General features: G+C 40.1%; 1 protein-coding gene across 1 annotated transcript in view; it reads right to left on the bottom strand.

Annotated features, from left to right (window-relative positions):
• Positions 1–17,154, bottom strand: part of VWA3B (von Willebrand factor A domain containing 3B) — a 62,823-nt gene extending 45,669 nt beyond the window's left edge. The window contains 7 exon segments of the mRNA XM_026849811.1: positions 3,241–3,365; positions 5,259–5,428; positions 8,480–8,639; positions 10,735–10,985; positions 13,359–13,453; positions 15,316–15,537; positions 17,067–17,154. Coding sequence (XP_026705612.1) covers positions 3,241–3,365; positions 5,259–5,428; positions 8,480–8,639; positions 10,735–10,985; positions 13,359–13,453; positions 15,316–15,537; positions 17,067–17,106 — 1,063 coding nt within the window. The 5' untranslated portion in view covers positions 17,107–17,154.
• Positions 17,155–17,379: the final 225 nt, after the last annotated feature.

The raw sequence follows: 17,379 nt of genomic DNA, 5'->3' as shown, positions 1-17,379 counted from the left end.
GGAATGAATGGAGATACAAAGGAGCACTGGAGGGGAGTAAGCAGCTTAACCTGTGTACCTGCCAGGTCAAGCAGCACCTTAACTCACCGCAGCCCCGATCCTGCCTCTTTCCCATTGGGCAAATGGACAAAGCAAATGAACTTTGTATCCCATGTGGTATCACAGAGGACTATCTGCATCACTCTCTACACATCAGGAAAGAGATTTGCCAGGCCAAGGTTAAGCTGCTAAGACTAGACAAAGCACTTGCAAGGAAAAAAAATAGTCAACAATCTTTGCTACAGCCTGTAGGCAAAATAGCTACTCGTAAGTCATTATCCTGGCTCTCCAAAGGGAGGGTTTGGTCTCTCCCATGTCTGTGTACATGAACAGTGCAGAGTTCATTGACTTCAATGTCATACAGGAGGCTGGTGCTCTTATACTTCCCATTTTACACACAGCAACCTGAAATTTTCCCTGTGACCATCAGGTAAATGTAGAAAATCAAGCACTCCTAAAAATACAGCCTTATGCTGTTCACAAGGAGGTCAGACACATCCCTCTTTGGATTTGTCATATCAGCCAAATTCTGATTTCAGTCCATTTGCTTTTTCTTTACACATACCAGCTCGTCTATTCCCCCACACAGAAAAACACTGTACAGAGACTTACTGCTGTTTCTATTTCAGTCAGTGAGGTCCCACTATTCATTTCAGGATCTAGTTCAAAACGCCATTGCTTTTCAAGCCCTGTTTAGCTCTTATCTCCTTGTCACTCCAAGTAGATGACACAACTGTGCCCCTTTTCAACACAAACCTTCTTCTCTACAGTTTCCACCATCTCTTGCCCTCTAGGTCTTCAAGTTCCAACTTAAATTTCACCTCCTTTCCACTTAGAATTTTAGCTACATAACAGGTTTGCTTAATTCTGCAGCTTTTTGCAGATGAAGACACTACACAGAGAATGTAGGCAGAAGCATTAACAGGAAAATCAGTGCTGGATGAGGAGGTTATCAACACATTGGTGAAATTAGGCTTTATGTAAAGCATTTCTCTGTCTTAAGTAAATCTGAGTCTGCCAACATAAGGACCTTAATTCTTTACTGGCTTACACCTGTCTTGATCTTGAGCACCCACTCAAAATGAGTGTAAAAAAAAATTAAAATTTGGCAGTTTCTCATGCTTGCTTTCTAAATGACTGCTCAAGATGCAAAACAGGGGAGAATGGAGCTCTTATCTGAAGTTTTAAATAGTTCACTTCCGACTTGTTTTGGTTAAGCAGATGAAAAAGAATAAAGATACCCTGTATTTGCAAAATGCTGTTATACAGTGGATACACAGAAAACTATCAGATGTACTTAAAACAGCTTTTCCAGTCCATAAAACATAATGATGAGTTTCAGTTTCCAGCTGCTTTGTTTGTGGTGCAAAAAGAAACATAATCAAAATATTCCTGTGCCTCCCCTTATTTTCAAGAAACACCACATTTGGAAGATTAAATCTCTGGTTCACTCTCTATTTATTTCCTTGTATAGTTTATGCCACACATCCAAGAACCAGTTTCAGAGCCCATTAGTGAGTAATCGACACTTTTATTATTATTGCCTACTACACCCTTGAAGGAGTCTCTGAAACAAGAGACATCAGACACAGACCAGAATAATGTCTCCAATGTGTTTTCTTTTCTGAAAGGACTTTATATTCTGCATACAACTGAAACGCTCCGATTGGCTGCCAGTGATGTCACAACTGTGCTTATAATACCCAGCAAATGAAGAAAGCTAATTGTGTTCCTTTTTAATGTGTAAATTCTGCTCTATAATAGCAATAAGACACAACAGACAATGCACTTCAAGGGGATTACTGTCCTTTTGAGCGATTAGAGCTATTCAGCTTTCAGCTTTAGAAACAGTGGTGAGGAAGTAATTTCAGTCACAGGAGCTCTAGGCCCATCTATTGAAACAGGCTGACTGCCCAGGGGAAGAGGAAGCCAGCTCCCCCCACATATGCCCCCAAATGGGGTCCAGCAAGGAAGCACTGGTAGCAGACTGAAGGCAATCATTACACAGCTCCAAATTAGTATGAAATGAGAGATAAGAGTTTTGAAGCCTATTCTGCTGTTGGTTCCTCAACCCTATGTGGGTGAGGCTTGAGTATCCTTTCATGAAGCAAAAAAACCAAGGTGACACCTCACTCTTTTATTTCTGGCCCCACATTATGGTTCTCTCATACTGTTATAAACCTGGTCCTTGTGAAGGATAAGTTAGTACACAAGGAACTAGACTACAACGCAGGAAATATGTGTCAGTTACTCCAAGACTGACAAATGACCTTAGGTGACTCACTAAATCCACCTTATGCCATACATTCCCTAGAAGTAAGAAAATGGTAACACCGTCCTACCTCTGGGGCAAAACTAATGCCCACCAGTATAATGGAGATGTGAGCCATTAGAATAAAGAGGTCTTATGCCTCCTGATATTTAAAAGAAAGCATTTTTAAATTTAATGTCACAATGATAAAGACATCAGAATTGAAATATACAATCTCACTTCACACCACAAGCTGGTCTCCTCCCAACCTGGCTTAAGCCACAGTTCAGTCCCACTTAACAGTAAGGCTGACTTACCCAGAGGAAGGAGCACTGTGACCAATAATAAACTGAGAGTTTTCTGCCCAGCTCCACTCCCCAGTAAAACTGTTTATTTCTGTTTTTTCCTCCTGTTTTTTTTCCCACCAATTCTTTCCCCCCTCTTTGCGCCTTCTTCTCTATGGTTATTTTACCACACTTGTTGTCCATCTTTATGACAAATTCAGATCTTGAAAGACACAAATCAACCTCATGTGGTTGTAATCCCCTTATATTACATATAAACTTGGCCTGTATTGATGTGGCTATTGTATCAGATATTCTTCTACACTATTCCTCTTCCTTTCTGCCATTTCTCTACACATTTCCATAAGGTCACTGGCATAAGCACACCAGGACTGTTCTTCATCTCCCTAAATAAATGTTCTTCTTCTCCCTTTTTTCACTTCTCTTTCATTCTCACATGCACATCCTCTACTCTCTTCACTTCTCTCTTTTCCTTGCCCCCTCCTTCCCACCCATAGAATTTCCATTTGGCTAGTCCTGTCCTCACCCCACCCATGCCTACAAAAGGCTTCTTTTGATTTTACATTTAGCAAGTTCCGGTATTACATTTCTATTCTGAAACCTCACTGAGAAAATCAGTATCATCTTGGGTTTTATATTGTCTACCTAGTGGCATTCGCCCTTTCACTTTTCTGGAATCTGGGGCAATTAGACCTCTTCCATCCTCTTCACATTTCAGTGCAGGTCCAGTAGCATCTTTATAGTCATTCTTCTGAGCAAAAGCATGGAATCTGTAATACAAAATGAGTTTTCACCAGTACATAAACTACATAAATACTTTCCTAATTTTAATGAGATTTATGTCACACGTGCAAGATCATAGTGGTGTACAACTTCAGAATTATTTGCTTATCCATTCAAGACATCTAAACCTTCAATGACAACAACACTATAAATATTATCAAACCTTTTATATACATTTATGTACATTCATAATCCTCTCATTAAAAACATCTTTTCATTTTCGTATCAATTACTCTGAGGCACCTTCCTCTTCAATCTCCTGGAAATCTATTTTTAATTAATGCTTTTAACATGCTGAGCCAGCATATCATTTGAGATGTCCAAGATGACACTAACACCTTTTTATCAGATTATCCTCCCAGTTGAAAGCCCAACAGGAACACTTATTTCATTATCAACATACAAATCAGGAAGTCAAGCAGACTTCATTTACCCTCCTTGTCAAAACAGAAAAGCTCTCAGGGCAGGAAAAAGATGCATTTCTAAAACAGAACTGCACTAGAAACAGGCTCAAGCCATGAAAAGCCCATGAACTTGGCCATTCCTGTGGGAAAGCTAACAAACTTATAGACAGTTATTGGGCAAATACCCACCTACAAGATATTAATTGGCCCAATAAGTCTCTGCACCAAAGCCACACTCATGTAAAAAGATTGCAGGAGTCATATAAAACAAAATTTTTCCTCTCATCTCCCTGCCACAACCCTTCTTGCCTCTCTCTAACATACAAGAAATATTCACTTTCCCTTTATAAAAGAGGTAAAAACACTGCCAAAAGAAAATGAAGGGTGGTGACCGGCAATGTACCTGATTATCAATGGAGGTACCACAGTTCCAAATGACCACAATAATTTTAGACACACATCAGACCATTGCAAACATAACACTCTCCCACAGTCTTGTTTTTTGGCAGACACTCCACCTCTTAAAAGCTACTTCTAAACACAGATGGCTATAAAAGAGCTAAGCAGCTGCCATCTTACCAATTGCTCTGCTGTCATTTGGGAGATTTCTACTGCTGGAGGTCTTCCCACTCTTGCACAAACAACAGTGAAACAGAAAGAGCTAGCAGCCATTTCACAGCTCTGTAACTGCACGGTGACTTCTGTTAAGCAGACAAACACCTACTGACTCCTACTGCCCTCATGCTGTTCAGCATGAGTTTGTTATTGTGGAGCATTGTGTTTGTTCATTTGTTTTCCTTATTTTGATATCAGAATCAAAATTAAAGTTTTATTATCCCTCTCTAGTGAAGGCTGATTCTCACCATGTGGCTGATTCCCAGGATAAAGCAGCCAACAAGCCATGTGGAATATATCCACTTCCACCAACCACACCAAATAGATGCTAGGGAGCATGGTTACCACAGCCAGGCCTGATGGATAACACCACATAAATTTTCTATTGTTCCAGGAACTGCCCATTTAGGACAGGCATCACCTTTTCAGTACATGTCTGTATGGCACTTGATCCTACAAAACTCTAGATCCTTTGCTGGTGCCTGTGGATATTACCAGAGTACAAAGCAATACAATAAAAACTTGTTTCAGTTTATGTTGTGACCCTTTCCCCTGAACAATTTTTCAGACTTCAGAAGAGGAGCAGATGACAGACAATTTAGGATATAAAAAAGGAATGGCTTTTCTGCAAGCACAGTGAGCACATATGTGGAGAAGCTGGTCTGTTCAAGTAGGTCCTGCATTTTAGTCATATCTCTTAGACTATTTCCCCAGTTTCCCGCCGATCACTTACTGAACTCTTTGCCTCATTTTCCCTATGAGCAAAACAAGGATTATATTCAGATACCTTCTGATACCATTCCTAGCAGCAAAGCACTTTACAGGTACTGAAATAATTACTGTGGTTCTTATTTGCCATACCTGCCAGAGGCCAAACGGCTCAGGTCTCTCAGAAAAATAATAGTTTCATCTTCCCTAGCATTGAAAGATACAGTGTTTACTGGACAGGGGCCATCAGAAACCTTCTTAAGGAGTAGCTGCTTTGTGTCCACTGGAACATCACCCACAGCAAAGTAATAAACAGCTTCAACCTGTTATTAAGCAGAAAAAAATTGGGAATTGGAAGACATTGTTTTACACAGACACTTAGTACTTATTCAAGCACTGTCCCATGCTGAGTACTAGTAGGAAAATTTGGTAGAACCAATACATTACTTGGGCTGTAATATTTTCAGATCTTTGGTTCTCCATCCTTTTTATGCCAGTAATTCAAACGAAGTCCACACAAAATTTCCTAAAGTGAGAAGAGAGCCTGGCCCACAGCCCCTGGGTCTGATTCTGCCCAATGCAAGCCCCTTTTCACAGAAGTTAACTGAAACCAAAGAGAGGTGTAAAGAAGGACAACTGTATTAGTAAGGATAAGGCTCTGTGCTCTGTGCCACATTCTACTTTTATGAAGAGAGATGCTATGTTGGTGCCTTGCCAGGGCTGAAAATCAGTAGGAACTTTTACACCAGACATGCTTTTACTGGCAGCATGTATTTTAAGGGTAGGAAAGATGCATCATTCTTTGAGTCCTACTGATGGTATTTACAGATAATTCATATTTTTTATACTTCCCAGGGCAGAGGGAGCTTGACAGGTTTATTATGACCACACACACTTACATTCTGAAAATGTTACTGCAAGAAGACAAAGAAGCTGAAGAAATGTCCTTTAGTCATTGCTTGAGTATGACATTATATGATGTTACCTGCACTTACCCATGCTAACAATCCTCATGGTAAGTATGCTTCTTGAATTTTCACCATCATTAAAAATAAATGTAACAACAGCTATCCCATGATGATGTTCAAGACAGTAAGTCGAACATATCAGTCTTATAGTGTGTTACATACCAACTGATAAATATCTGATAAATAGTTGTTTAACTGAGAAAACACACTTGAATATGACTAGGAATCCCAGGACATGCACCACAAAAGAGAAGACAACTATTTGAGTCTGGGATGGCACTGCACCCACATAATTTCATGCAGTAGTAAAGCAAATTCACTATCACCTGTAAGTGTGTTCATGCATTTCCACTACTACCTTCGATACTGATTTTATTTCAGCTCCCTGAGTCAACAGACTGGCACATGAACATCTTTTGTCAAGTTTGGACTCTAAGGTTCCAGGCTGTAGGATCCCTGTGCTCTCCCACGTCATAAGCATGTTGATACAAACTGACATGGACTTCTGGATTTCAAGCTCTCTCCTTCCTCTATCTTTTGCCACAAATACTTGGGCTAGTCCTGGAAGAAATCTTGGGCTAACACTAGAAAGCACTGCTCCCAAGCAGCAATCCAATCTCAGGCTAGACCAGGCAAATTAACAAAGCAGCACCTTGCCACCTTGGGCTTCCCTTGGGTCTTGTAGAGGGGGCAAGACACTCCATTGTGGGAGGCAGAGCCCATGGTTATAGACCACACTTTCTTGGGAGCAAGCAGGTCTGTTGTCAGCCAGGTGTCCTGACATCACTGTTAATGCTAAACAAATGTTAAGGTTAAAGAGGAGAATAAATGTGTTTGATTAAAGTGCAAGATTAACAAAATACTTAGTAGCTTTAGAAAAAGGTGCAGAGCAACAAAATTAAAAACCTCTTGCACCTATTTGTGCTTTAGTTCAGTTTTACAAGGTTCCCTTTCTGTTTCATCCAGCTAAAAAGCTATCCAAGCATGCACACAGCTCTCCCAGTTGAGATCCAGTCCTTGGACAACACCTTGTTTCTATTCCTTTTGCTGAAGAGGCTCCTGACCTGGGGGAATGCATGCATATTGTACAACCACATTCCCGGGTGTTCCCTCAGATTCACATCTCCCCCTTTCTCCTAAGACTGCCAATAATTCATAAACTTGATGTTCAATAGGTTATCAATTTCCTGCAAAGGATTTATTTACTGCCTGCCTATGCAGCTTTTAAAATGCAGACATTTCTTGGGCATTGCTGATGCAAAACCAAGTCCTCACAAGAAAATAAATAAAAATTGCTAACCACAGATAATTAACTCTACTTAACTACAAACCCAGCAATACCATGCCACAAAGGAAATGTTCCTCACAGATTAGTGGGGAAGGGTTAAAACCTTTCCATTTAGACTTTCATATTTTGAAAATTATAATTTATGCAGCCATCTAAACAAGCAAATAAACTTAATAAAAAAAAGAGGAATGAGGACAACATGAACAGTTCATCACAGTTTTTACCTTGGTAGGTGGTGTGTTTTGCATGGGTGACCCACACTTCGCAGAGCAGCACCTGTACAGAACTGCAATTTAAGCACTGCGGATGTATCTGTGGCAGGTAGAGCTCAAAGGATTGCAACCTTACAGCAGAGTGATCTTGAGCTTGGGACTGGACAGGTCATGAGGAAAGAAAATCTAGGGAGTCACCACACATGGGAAGAAAAGTTCAGCTAAAAGAATGACAGGAAAAGCCAAGTCTAGGGAAAAAAGGAGCTATTGTTTTGGAGCAACGTCTGTCGATGAAGCCAGTTCTGAGGAATGAATAATTTACAACTGTTCAGCGAGCATGCAGCTTTTTCCTAGCTCTGAATGGGATCTCCCCCAGCCTGCAGTACAGTGAAGCTTGCACTCAAGTGAACTGTTGGTTAGGAATGACTAGGAGTAATTGAAGTTTGTTTTACGTTGAGCACCTGCCACAACTGACTCCCCCAGATTACCCATTAGCCCACCAATGTCCAGAAAAAAAATAATAGATATCTCACTGTTGGACAGATTTTAATTTCTGGTTATTCATACACAGACAATACTGAAATCTACATACAATTTTTTGTACACTGCAAGTTGAAAGTGTTAATAAAATTTATGAAGGAGATTAATGACTGAATATGTTATTTATTCTATGTTCTCTAGAAAAGAAAATAAACAAGTTTCTGCATTAAAATACAGTACATTTACATAAACAGGCCATCAGTAAACATAGTATGCAGCTACCCTTGGGGGAAAAAAAAAAATCTTTCCAAATGCCGTCATTAATATTTATCTTTGCAATATTCATCAGGGCAAATCACAGTAGCCAGTCTGGCACTGCATATTTTTGGATTTACTTGAGACTTCTGAAAAGATGTATGAGCTTACCGCCTCATCACTCATGGCTTCCAGCAGGGCTTCAGCAGAGTTGATATGGCTGGCAGCTGTCATATGGTCCAGCTTCCAGAGCCACGTAACAGCAGACTTTACACTATGCTCAGACACAGGAGTAGATTTCTGTTGCCACTTCATAAGATTCTGAGCAGCCCTGAAAATTAGATCGACTGTAAATTAGAAATACTGAGAATAATGCTGTCAGAGCAAAAAAGTGGAGCGCTGCTATTGTTATATTCCATTCTTAAGTAATAATTACAATAAACCACAGATACTAAATCTAGACTTGCAATAAAAGAAGTAGAGAAAAAACCCTTAGAAAAAATATTGTAATTTTTATAAGAATTTTTTTTTGAAACAGCTGTTTCCAAAGTAGGGTCAAGAGAGCTGAAGTACCTTAAAACCAGTTCCTAATTCATATCTCCGTTTAACATAAAAACACAGTAAGTTTTTTAAAATATTTGTATTAAAAAAAAAAAAAGAAAGAAAAAAGCTGGCTTCCACAGGTCTCTTTCCACAACTTGCTGCATGACCTTTGTGTTAGATCGTTTTAACCACCACGCTTTTTTTGTAGTAGGGCTGATCTTTATCTACCCATCAAAATAAAACTTGTGATGCTAAGCTTTTTGATATTGTAATTGATCAAAGGCCTTAGTCTTAATGGCAGTACAGAAGTACAAAGTATATGAGCATATATGCCTGTGCATTTGTACATGAAAAAACAGAAAGCAAATAACAACCGAACTGGTTCCAGTATCTGTAACATTCTGCCAAGCATTATTTTGAAGAGTTTCCTGCAAATCTAAAAGACAAGTATGTATATCAACATTATTTTAAAGTAATAATTTATATGCTACATTGTCTTTTGTATCCCTCCTGTGCAAACAAACAAATAGATGAACAAAATTATTGTGCCTCAATTTTGACTTAGCTTTGCAGATCATTTTTAAATAAAATGTTCTATGTGCTTCTCAAATGCTACAGAAGTTATCTTCTTCTTTTCAAATCTCAATTGTATCACAAGCTAGAGAATTAAGACAGGACACCAAAATCAAATCTGTAGGACAAAGCTGGGGTAAAGCAACTTTAAGAATCACAGCGTAGTTGCAATTTATCATTGTGGAACCAATTTTAAAATTATATGACTTAATTTGTGCATCTTTTTTTTCACAGTCACAAAATTCCACTCATCTGTCCAAACTCAAGCTTACACATTCAAACCTTTATGCATATACGAGAATTTGTGCAGAGATATATAAATTTGAATTAGCTGCTTCTATTCTTCTATTTGTAACTAAACTCAAATGCCTTTACTCGTGTTAGGGAACAAGCAGTTGTCTTTTGTTATGGAAATATAGTATTGTTTCCTACTTCTGCTACTGATTTCTGTGACCATGGAGATCTATAGAAATACAAATGACTACGCCTGTGTCTATGGCACTTGGGGGAGTGAACCTTTAGCTGTAAGGCAGAAACCTGTAATGCCTAAAGACACAAGAGTGCCTAGGCAGTCAGATGGGACCTCACTGTTTCAATCTGTACTGCTTAGATGCCTGAAAATCATTCCCACTATTGCAAAGACCCCCTGATCTTTCTGTTTTCCTGTGCTACATTTGTAGAAGGCATATATCACTATTTAGGTTCTGTTAGTCTTTCTCAGTTCTTCAGGGTAACAATGGTCTGTTAAATGGAAGTAGCAAGCTCAGCATGACTGTGGGTGAAACTTGGTGGAAAATCTATAGATATTACCATGACACAAATCAGGACAATTTTCACTACAGAACGCATATTATCCAAACACATGTCTACGTGATATGTGACTCCTTTTTATTCTCCAGCAATGGGCAGACATGGACTTCTTTGTTCAGTCTGGAGAAGGGAAGGCTCTGGGGAGACCTTACTGCAGCCTTTCAGTACTTAAAGGGGGCTTATAAGAAAGATGGGAACAGACTTTTCAGTAGGGCCTGTGGTAATAGGACGAGTAATGTTTTCAAACTAAAAGAAGGTAGATTCAGACTAGATATAAGGAAGACATTTTTTACAATGAGGGTGGTGAAACACTGGGACAGGTTTCCCAGAGAGGCTGTGGATGCCCCATCCCTGGAAACATTCAAGGTGAGTCTGGACAGGGCTTTGAGCAACCTGATCTAGCTGAGGATGTCCCTGCTTATTGCTGGGAGACTGGACTAGATGAGCTTTAAAGGTCCCTTCCAACCCAAACCATTCTATGATTGATTCTTTCTGCTTACCGAATGAGGTTGAATTTGGCAACTTGGGTCACCTGTTCCACAAGTACCATAGAAAGTGCATCCCGACATAGATCAAATTCAGTTGGAGCTGCCGTGCCAAAATCCAAAACAATTACAATGCACTGTTCTTGAATCACTCCAAATATCTGCCGGCTCTCACTGGTTAACCATTCCATTCGCTGCTTATATAGCTCAATAGCTCTCATTAGACAATCCACAAAATGAAGAATAAGTTCTTTTTTGGCTGTCAGCTTTATTTAAATAAGGAGAGAAAGAAACTGAACATCAAAACAAATAAGACAAATGCAGCCCCAAGCTTAGCACAGCTGCAATAGCTGGTTTGCAAGTGCCAGATATGCCAGCCAAGGTAGGAGTGAAAACAACCCATTTTTCTTCCACTATTTCAAGAGCAAATACTTGACAAATGCATCTAAGCTATAAAGAAAAGACACTGCATTTTGTCCTAATTGCTTTTCATAATCTTTTTATATGAGCATGGGACAGTGCCAGTGGGTTGTCTGACTTGCTTGTCTCAAGACTGGAGCAATTAGAATGAGCTGAACACAGGCTAAGATGTAGAAAGGACTGTAGAGCAGATGGGTGAACAAACAAGGACACAGAAACTTTGTACCCTCTTAGACTAGAATTTTGACTGGCTCTTAAAATTTTGTACAGCGATACAAGGGAGCTTATGGTTTACTTCTGGGGCACTTCAATCTCCACCTTGTCTTTAGCATTTGAAAGAAAAATGTAAAATGTTTCCTGTTTGTAGCATTATTTCATTAACAATGCCCAGAAGTACAGATTAACTATTTGTGGGTAGGTGCTTAGGCAAATTAGGTTCAGACAACTGCAATCAACAACTGAAAACTCCCATGCCATATCAGTAAATTAAGAAAATCTTAGATTCGGTATTAAAATTAAAATCAGCAGACCCTCCCTATGAACATATGTATACACATGCATCATGCAAAATGGTCTGTGAGTTTAAAAAATCACCACAGGTTCCAGTATAAAGACATTCCCCCAATATCTCTGACCCATGTCAGAATTTACCAGCTACCTTCTACCTCTAACTACCCTCCTGGGACTAAGTACAAAACCTTGGAGATACAAATGTTTTAAAACAATAACATTTCTCAGGAAGAGGATATTTTGTGTATCAATCTGCACACTTCTTCCTCTCATTTGTATTTTTTTCTGTTCTTTAATGTCAGCTAGGGCCCTGTAATGTGCCTCCCAGATAGAGTCTCAGGCTGTCTGCCAAAGGAATGTAGGCCTGGGAAGAAGCACTTAGAAAATCCAGTTTCCTCTTATGACAGCCAGGCCCATACAAAGAAGCTTATTGCACTACACTGATCAAACTCCATCTTAAAATAATGCAGTTTTCTTGCACCACCCCTTCACTTGTAGTTGGCCAGTCCAGATTCCCATTTCCCTGAGGGCTGGAAAACTTCTGACTGTCTAGCCTAAATTTATTCACGGGAGCTCATACCCATTTATTCTTGGACTAGCATGCCTTTTAGCATAGAAAACTATAGCTTTTCCCTATCCCTGTGATTTGCCTTTCTGTAGGCATTCAGGGCTATAATGCTATCCTTTGTCAGTCTTCTTACTTATATATGATAACACCAACCAAGCCCTCTTATAAGACCAGCACTGCATCGCAGTTCATCTTACTAGCTCTTCCCAATACCTTTCCTGGTCTGAATAGCTTCTTCGCAACCTGTGGTAACTGTACACAGTATTGCACACAATATCCTAAATGAGATCTCACCAGATATTGTACAGTGGCACTGCTACCTTAGTGCTACTAGAAATGTCTTTCCTACTGCTTGCAGCATATCCTAAGATTAAAAGACATTATGTAGATATTTCATAAGGAATTAATGGGAAAAAATGAGAGGAAAAGGCTCCCTGAAAAGGTTCTTTTCCCATTTTAAAGCATTGTGCCTCAGAAATTACTCTAATTATCAGAAAAAATGATGAGCCATTTGCTTTTGTAAAATCCTTTATGAATTAACTCTCTCCCCTCCTCGCTCACATGCGTATCTCTTCAATCAGAATCCATCCTCTTAACAATGGGGCCGCCAGCAGCTGTTGCTAAGACATTCCTTAGAACATGAGCCTGGGCAGAGATCCAGCTAGCTGTCTCTATAGAGTAGGCTGAGCCTTTTGTGACCTGCTGGCACTAAGCAAAGCAGTGCTTTGCATTGGCAATGACAACGCATTATGTCTTCTTATTTCAGTACCCCCATTTGTTTTATTGACTAGGATTTTATTTTTTTTAACTCGCCAGAGCATCTTCTTTTTAAGAGTTCCCTCTTTCAAGACAGGGTAAATGTTGCTTAGAAACTGCAGTCTTGTCTGTAAAGATTTACTGCAATGCTGCACCAAGGCAAAAGCATAAGACTTTGCAAGGAAAAAAAGAGATATCTAGCTTCTCTACCACTGATTGTTATCATTAACAGTTTGACAAAACAAAACAAAGATAAAAAGATAAAGTTCTCACAAAGAATGTAAGTATTTCATGCCATAGGAGGACATTTTAGTCACATCATTCTGCTACAGTCATAATAACTTCTAAGCGCACAGGGAAGTTAGCACAAGTCAGTCACACTTACATTATACACGCTGCCATCTTGTGCTCTCTTGTATTGAGGAAACAGACCATCTGCATACCGAGAAGCCACAAGTTTCCCCAAGGTGGTCACATAATCTACAGTGAAGGTTACAAAAGATCAAGTTGCTAATCATAAGGATTACTTCAAACAGATATTTTTCAGCATACCATCCATGTATAAGGCACATGCATCTGTATTGAACTCTTGACATTAAGAAACTTGAGAGAAATTCTAATTATGCTTTTGTTTTACAATTTTTTTCTGGCTATGTCTATGATGGGGCCCTGAGGGCACCAACAGGCCTTGATGACACTGATCAGCCTCACCTGGGGTTTCCACCCACAGGGCACACGGGTCTGGGCACCCAGTCTTTGCTTTAGGTGTGTTGTAGGTGTACTTGTCTCAAGTTCTGCTAGTGGACATCTCTCCTGGATAGATCTCCCAGCCCTATATCATAGCCACATCTCCAGTTCTGTCTCTTGGATGTGGCTCTAAGATCTGTGTTGTGGCCTTGTCTCTGGCTCCATCTCCTGTTGCTCCTGGCTGTGCCCCCTGGCTGGACCCTGGACATGGTTCATCAACTCACCCTGTCTGGGACTGTCTGTGGACACTGTTAGCAGCACCCTGTGGTGCTTAGATGCTTCAGAGCTGCATCCTGGTCAGTGAGGGCACTGCCCAGGCTGTGGTCCCATTTGGCTCCTGGCTCATTTACCTGCCTTGAAGCAGCCCTGTTCTTGCTACTCCCTGCCAGTTTAGTCTGAACAGGGGAAAAAAACCCACATTCAATTGTTCATAGGCCAAAAAGCTACAGGGGACTTTAGTAAATGAAAGGTTTAGGCAATTAAACTTCTGTATTATCCATTTACCTCACAACAGGACTTGCAAATATTTGTCCATCAAACAAAATACAAAATCTGGTACAGATAATGCTGTCCTCTTACACAACTAAACAGGTGCAGAAGTGGGTGCAACTCAGGAAAAGGTTGCACTCTGCTCTTTCAGTAGCTAGAAATCTTCTACAGGATCTCCACTGATAGGAAAACACCAGGGGTGGGAATATTTAACGTCACAAAGCAGCTATTCTGTACAGCATGCTGTCCTGCTAAACTAGTACATTCTGCTCCTAAAATTACACTGTAACAACATTAACCCTGCTTAACTGCTTCTTCTTCATCTACAGCATACAGGATTTCAGGATCTGCACCGTTGATCTTTGAATGCCCCGTGGACACAAGCCAGCCAAAATCTTAAATTATGCAACCAAGAACAATCGCAATACATTACAATTCCTACTTCTCAGGCAGCAAGCTGTTCAAAGAAAAGAATATCTTATCATGCTCTGCAAAGCGCTATTATGGCAGTGATTAATAATTATTAGCAAACTCTTCCCCTCCAGCTGTCAGATAACTGCAAAGGAACATTTTTCTACAGCCTGACTTTGCACGAAAAGCAGCCTGAATTCTAATCAAATTTAACAGCTTCCTTAAAGCTGGATCCCTGGAAATAATATACTATTCCCAAACAGGTTAGCTAGCCTTGATGGTCAGCTAGTAGATCACAGATTATGGCTGGCATACATTACATTTGCCATCTTAAAATGGACAAGAGATCTTACGGTGTGTTATTTTCAGGAAAACAACTAACAGCCTCAGCAGCATGAATTATTTGCTAGTTCTAGCTAAATTGGAGAGATTTGAACTGGGGCCTAGGGTAAAACAATGGTACAGTTGAGTAAGGAAAGCCCTTCTCAGATCAAAAGGAGATGGGGTTCCTCACTTCTCGCACTGGCAATGTCAGCAACTGTGGCTATAACTTCCCTTTTTTCCATTATCATAAGATAAGAGACAACATGAAAATATCTGCTATGTACACTGGGGTGCAAAATGAGTGTGACCCTAGAGACTGATATTCAAAGTCAGAGGGTTTATTATTATTCTATTATTGATTTCTTTTGTACCTTTCCTGTGCTGGAATCCAATCCGTGACAAAATCTGGGATAGGGACAATTTGTTTCTTTTGAGCCCGTGAAGCTGAAGCCATTTAGAAGATGAAATGAGGGGTTGTATATCTGTGTCCCACTGACTCACTGACAGTCTCCTTTCCTTCTCTTTTAAAAATTTCTTCTTGTGCGCCTTGTGGGAATCTTCAGGATCTTGTCTGTGCTGTGAATCAAAGGCATCTGTTGCAAAGAGAAATGAGGGACACACATTTATACTTTAACCAAATGATTCAACTGAATTGTCTCCTTTACCTGTAATTCCATGGTACTCTGTACACATATTGCTCATCTCATTTTCTTTTGTTATAGTGAACAAAGTTCTTAATCTGGAAAGCTGCTCTCAGTCCTACCCATCTACTTGTTGTTATGTCTTTTTATTCATCCATGGACATTTACCTTCAACTTATCAAAGAAAATGTGTCTCTTAAGGTGAAATCCAAGCCCTGAATCTAAGTCAAATTTGCTAAATGGCAATTCTTCCAGCTCCTAAGGCACCTTTCCTAAGTCTTGGGAATCAGAACTCATAACAGGCATTCAAAGATTGTCATACAGATTAGAAGCATTATGCAATAGAAAAGGATTTCTTAACAACTCTATGTTGAACTCCTACCATAAGCAGTAACAGCACCTGCAGCAGATCCTGACTTTATTGCAAGGCTGGTGACACTCCCCCTCCTCACAGCATTCACCTCAAGTGTAAATGATGGTTCTGATAGTATCTGCTCCAGGCTGTGATGGATCATGTGCATGCACAGGAAATCATTGTCAGGAAGATCCAGTTTTACTGTAAATTCTACAGAACAACAAACGTATCTCAGCACTGATGTATAGTTGGCTGGGCTAGTTCCATTTGCAACTGGCAGCAGAGACAGCCCAGAGCCTGGAGTGGCTGAGGCAGAAATGGAAGTGATGACAACAGTAATGCCTCTGTTCCTCAGCACAGAGGTTCTAGGAGTACTTTGGTATTTCCTGTTCATTCCCAAAATACTCTGCATGAGCTAAGCTGGCTCTAGTTGACTAAATATCCTTGCTGTATCTAAGTTTACTTTCTGTGAACTTTCTGTCCATTTTCCCCAGCATCGACATTATCTGGAGTATCCCAGTCCTCCACTGCCCATCTACTGTAAGCTGGCTGTAAATGTAGTGCATTGGATCAAACTGGGCAGAACTCTCTGCTAAGATCAAATACTACAATAACTGACCTAGTTACAAAGATTCATTAGATAGACTGTTCCTCAGTTAAAAATACAAAAGGAAATGAGACTATTATCTTCAGAAATAATCCTTCAGTGTCAGTAGGCTTCTATATGATGCAGACTGGCACCAGCTCTTTCACAGCCATCAGTCCTATGAGCAGGGGGCTGGGCTGGCACGCCTGTAGAGGTTGTCATTTTACCAACCCTCCTCCTCCACTCAATACAGAAGCAGCAGTGACAGATGTTAACTCTAGAGAGAGACAGGTGAAGGTTTGCAGCTGTTTGAGCTTTGTTCATAATAAGGCACTGTTAATAGTCACTCCATTCCGTTTCCTCCTCTGAAAATGCAGAAGGGCCAGCACAGCATCCCATATACAGCACAGGTGAGAGTAGCACAGCTTCAGAATGGCTTGTACACGGTTAACAGCATGCACACCACAGTGCTGCAAATGAAACTGGAAGTTATCCAGGAAAACATGGAATCTATGCAAAAAATAGTCCTGAAATACTCACAGTCACTCCAGGCAAGTCTCTTACACGGATTGCCAGTCATGATAGATCTCTTGATTGGCAGGTCCTCTTTGCTTTCTTCTTAAAATCCTGAGGAATTATTATGTTTAAAAAAAAAAATAAATATTGCCATGAACAGGTCAATATGAACTGGAGACCAGCCTCACAGGCCCAGCCAATAATAAACTGCAGAAGGTCGAGATCAAGATTTTCCTCAAGGAAAATAATATTATAAACAAAAAAGGATAGCTACTCCCCATGTCAAGAAAGGCTGAAGTCAGATTTGACAGGGAGCCTCATACTCAGAAATGGGAAA

This window comes from Athene cunicularia, assembly GCF_003259725.1.
Source record: "Athene cunicularia isolate RWA chromosome 1 unlocalized genomic scaffold, athCun1 chr1_part1, whole genome shotgun sequence".
Lineage (NCBI taxonomy): Eukaryota > Metazoa > Chordata > Aves > Strigiformes > Strigidae > Athene > Athene cunicularia.
This window is presented reverse-complemented; position numbering and strand designations above follow the sequence as displayed.